This window comes from Centruroides sculpturatus, unplaced genomic scaffold (assembly GCF_000671375.1).
Source record: "Centruroides sculpturatus isolate CEXI.00-Female unplaced genomic scaffold, Cexi_2.0 scaffold142, whole genome shotgun sequence".
NCBI classification, from domain to species: Eukaryota; Metazoa; Arthropoda; class Arachnida; order Scorpiones; family Buthidae; genus Centruroides; species Centruroides sculpturatus.
In genome coordinates this window covers 931,468-935,251 of record NW_019384352.1, presented here as the reverse complement: position 1 = coordinate 935,251, position 3,784 = coordinate 931,468, and the positions used below count along the sequence as shown (strand labels likewise).

Here is a 3,784-nt window from a genome sequence, read left to right as displayed (position 1 = left end):
AACTATTTTCAACGTTTCTGGAACGTTTACAATCGTTCTATAATCGAACCAATATTCGAATTTTATGTTCGAATTTAATTCGAACAAATTCGAACAAAACATTCGAAATAGAAAGCCACTTTCAACCACTTTCAGCCTCATATCTCCCGCACCCTTACAGCTATCGAGACGCAACCACCCCTATGAACAAATGGAGACGGGGCTACCGCCACATACAAACACCATTCACGTGCGATGTGTAGTTTTGGCGAAAAAGTGAAATATAGGGACATACATGCTCATTTATATATATATATATATAGATATAGATATAGATTATAAAGTTTTAAACGAAATTAACCGAGACCACCTGCCTTAGGACTTTCATATCTAACTCCGTTCTCGAAATTATGCAATGAATGACGTACAAATGGACAGACGGATAATATTGGGAATTTTTAGATCTATAGTTTTTTTCAAATCGCAGCCAAATATTCTCGCAAGTCAGTAACAAAGTGCTTTCATGCCCATTAGTTGAATAGCCTCGAATATGTAAAGATAAATTGCGATGTTAGCAACAGACACTCAGCAGCTGTAGTGAATAATGTTTTATTTATACATATTCAGGAATGTAAAATCANTCGAGGTAGACATTTAGTTCTCCAAATAATAGCTAGATAAAAGAACATTAACCACAAATAAACAGACGTCCCCGTCTTCCCCCACGACCCCATCTTGCACCACCTTCCCCTAAATGAGAGGAATAAAAAAGAATTTGATCCGTGTTACAGTGCAGAAATTGTTTTCGAAAAAGCACAAATACAACGTAAAGAAATCGTTTATAATATGACAAGTGATCACATAATTTTGAAAACATTCATAAAGACACTACCTTCGAAACAGATGTGGTACCATCCATATCTTTCATTCTCTTCCCAGAACTAAGAATCGATCGATATGAATTGCAATGTGTCTTGTGTCAAGTTCAGTTTGACGACGAAGTTTCAATGCAAGAACACATAAAAAAGGATTATTAAGGAACATTTTTAACTTTAAAAACGTTAAAATACTTTTTAGTTTACGATTGTTTTGTATTTCTTTCGATTGTAATCTGTGTAAGTGGATTTCAAATGAGTTTGACGTTTAAATTTTAGTGACGAAATTACACACGATAGTTAACATTCAGATTGTAGTGATTTGAATTAAATAAAAATTATTAATAAATTCTCAATTATTTTCATAAACTTCAGACTTTTTCTTTTTGAAAATTACCAAGTAAAAATAATTTAATCCGGAATTATATGAAGTTTGCATATTGTTTTTCTATAAACAAAAATTAATTGCATAAACACATAATTATGTCAACGTTATAGACTTATAGAAATCACATATGCACAGAATTAGTACTCTGCGATTAGCTTCAATCTGTCAATGAGCAGTATGGAGACATTCAACACGAAAGTATGAAAAGCCATTGGTAAAGGCTATTGCCTAAACAGTATACCACTTAATCGGAGACGAGTCGGCTAAACTCGCTCACTTTGTTAATGGATGGTTTTATAGCATAGTCACTGGGATCTTCACATCTTTGTGACGTCAGGACCTCACACCAGTTATGGTAATATATTTGCGCCCTAACACGTGATATTAAGACTTTATATAAAACCGAGAATAAGGGCTTAGATAGCCGTCTTTTTTAAGAAATTCAATCAAAGTCAAGATGATAATTACTTAACTAATCTAACGAGTAAATGAAATAAAAAGGATTAGAAATGAATTAAACAATATAGGATACATATTAATTCGTATGTTTCTATGTCCTTGTTTTCTATTTGTTATATATTTTGCCTACATAGACTTAGCCTATTAATATGCCTTTCAGATGTTTACAATGAATATCTTTATGGCTTAGTGTGCGCATTTATAAACTTTAATTATTGTTTATATTTATTGTTTTATTCTGTGAATAAAATGAAATAAATCGATTTTCACGATTTATTTCATCGTGATGTCGGAATTCTATTAAATTATGTATATAGAAAATCATTTTATAAAAATACAACTTACAGGTGTTGCTCAGTAATATTATTAATTTTATTATTGATATTAGCAATTCCGCACAATCGTACAATTGCTTTTCAAGTTTTGATAATATTATTCGTATTTTTAACAAAATAACAAACATGAAGTAATTTAATAACTCCGTAAACAATAAAAAAGACGTTTATGGTGTTTCTACTTTATAAGAACTTGTAATATTTACTTTAGATAAAATCACTTAAGGATGCAGTCTGTACAACTAATTTTTCCGTTTAAGGCTTCGTTAAAAGCCTTTCTAATTGTGATTGTCTTTATATATCCTTCCTGGGAAAACTTCAAAGTGATCGTCTACAAAAATCCAAAAGTGATAAACCAAAACTCGTTTTTTACGTCAAGAGAGTGAAATGCCAAAATGCATAAAATATGATTTTAAAACTACTTTTTATTATACATTTGAAAATATGACTAATAATATAAATGTGACAGCGAAATGTCACAGGAGAAAACGGGAATAAGATACAATTATATCTCTGTGTTTCTAATTACGGTATTCTTGTGTTCAAATCATGCGCATTTAATTAAGCACTTTCGAACAACAATAAAATTATAAATTATTATTTCTCGGCATTGTTGTTTTCATTCTCCGAAATGTTTACATTCAATTTAAAAGACTAAATTTACAGCAGTTACTATTTAAATTAAATTAATTAACAATAGAAATGGTGAGTAAAACCTTTATTTTGTCAAACACTTTCAATTTGGCAATGATTTTCAAAAATTTTTGACAGGATACCTTCAATTTTAATCTCGTAACGTGCCTAGAGTACATATTACAGATTTTAGCATAATATTTCAATGCGTGATAATTATTTATATTACCATAATTAATTTAGATTTAAATTTTTACTAATTATTTATTTTTACTCAACGTAATTTTTTAAAAGGACGGATAACCTCAATGCCCGACTTGTGGTAAAACATTTTCAACAAAACAAAATTTACAGAGACACATGCGGATTCACACAGATGAGAAGCCGTTTAAATGCAATATCTGCGAACGTCATTTTTCGGATGAAACCAATTTAAGACGGCACTTGCTATCGCATTCGGATGAAAGACCATTCAAGTGCAATTACACAGGTTGTGGGATGGAGCTTTAAGTGGAAAAAGAATTTAGAACGACACGTGAACAGAAAGCATCCTCAAGAGATTTTATGTAAAGTAAATATCAAGTTTTTATAAAGTAGGAACACCATAAACGTCTTCTTTATTGTTTACGGTGTTATTAAATTACTTCATGTTGTTATTTTGTTAATAATACAAATAATATTATTAAGATTGAATTCAGCTTAGAGTCAATAAGACTTGTTCGATTGTGCGTAATTGCTAACATCAGTAATAAAATTAACAATATTACTGAGCAACACCTTGTAAACTGTATTTTTATAAAATAATTTCCTATACATATAGTTTAGTAAAATTCCGACATTACAATGAAATAAATCGTGAAAATCGATTAACGACATTTTAAATAAATAATTGGCATGAAGTATTCGCATTTAAAGATATGCGTTTCGTCTGTTATATATTGTAAATATTTAATTGAAAACTCAATGAATAATTAGATTCCAGCAGATGATCCGAAGATACAAAGCCGTATATGTCACATTTGCAGAAAACCTTATGAAAATTTATGTGCTTTAAAAATCCACTTGAGAACTCACAGCAGAGAACGGCCATTTACTTGTAATTTTTGCAACAGTAC

At 30.2% G+C, this 3,784-nt stretch overlaps 1 protein-coding gene across 1 annotated transcript in view; it reads left to right on the top strand.

The window, feature by feature from the left end:
- Positions 1 to 3,784, top strand: part of LOC111638650 (zinc finger protein 808-like) — a 96,698-nt gene that overhangs the window by 10,649 nt on the left and 82,265 nt on the right. The window contains exons 6-7 of the mRNA XM_023384398.1: positions 2,978 to 3,172; positions 3,368 to 3,449. Coding sequence (XP_023240166.1) covers positions 2,978 to 3,172; positions 3,368 to 3,449 — 277 coding nt within the window. The remainder of the gene's footprint in view (positions 1 to 2,977; positions 3,173 to 3,367; positions 3,450 to 3,784) is intronic.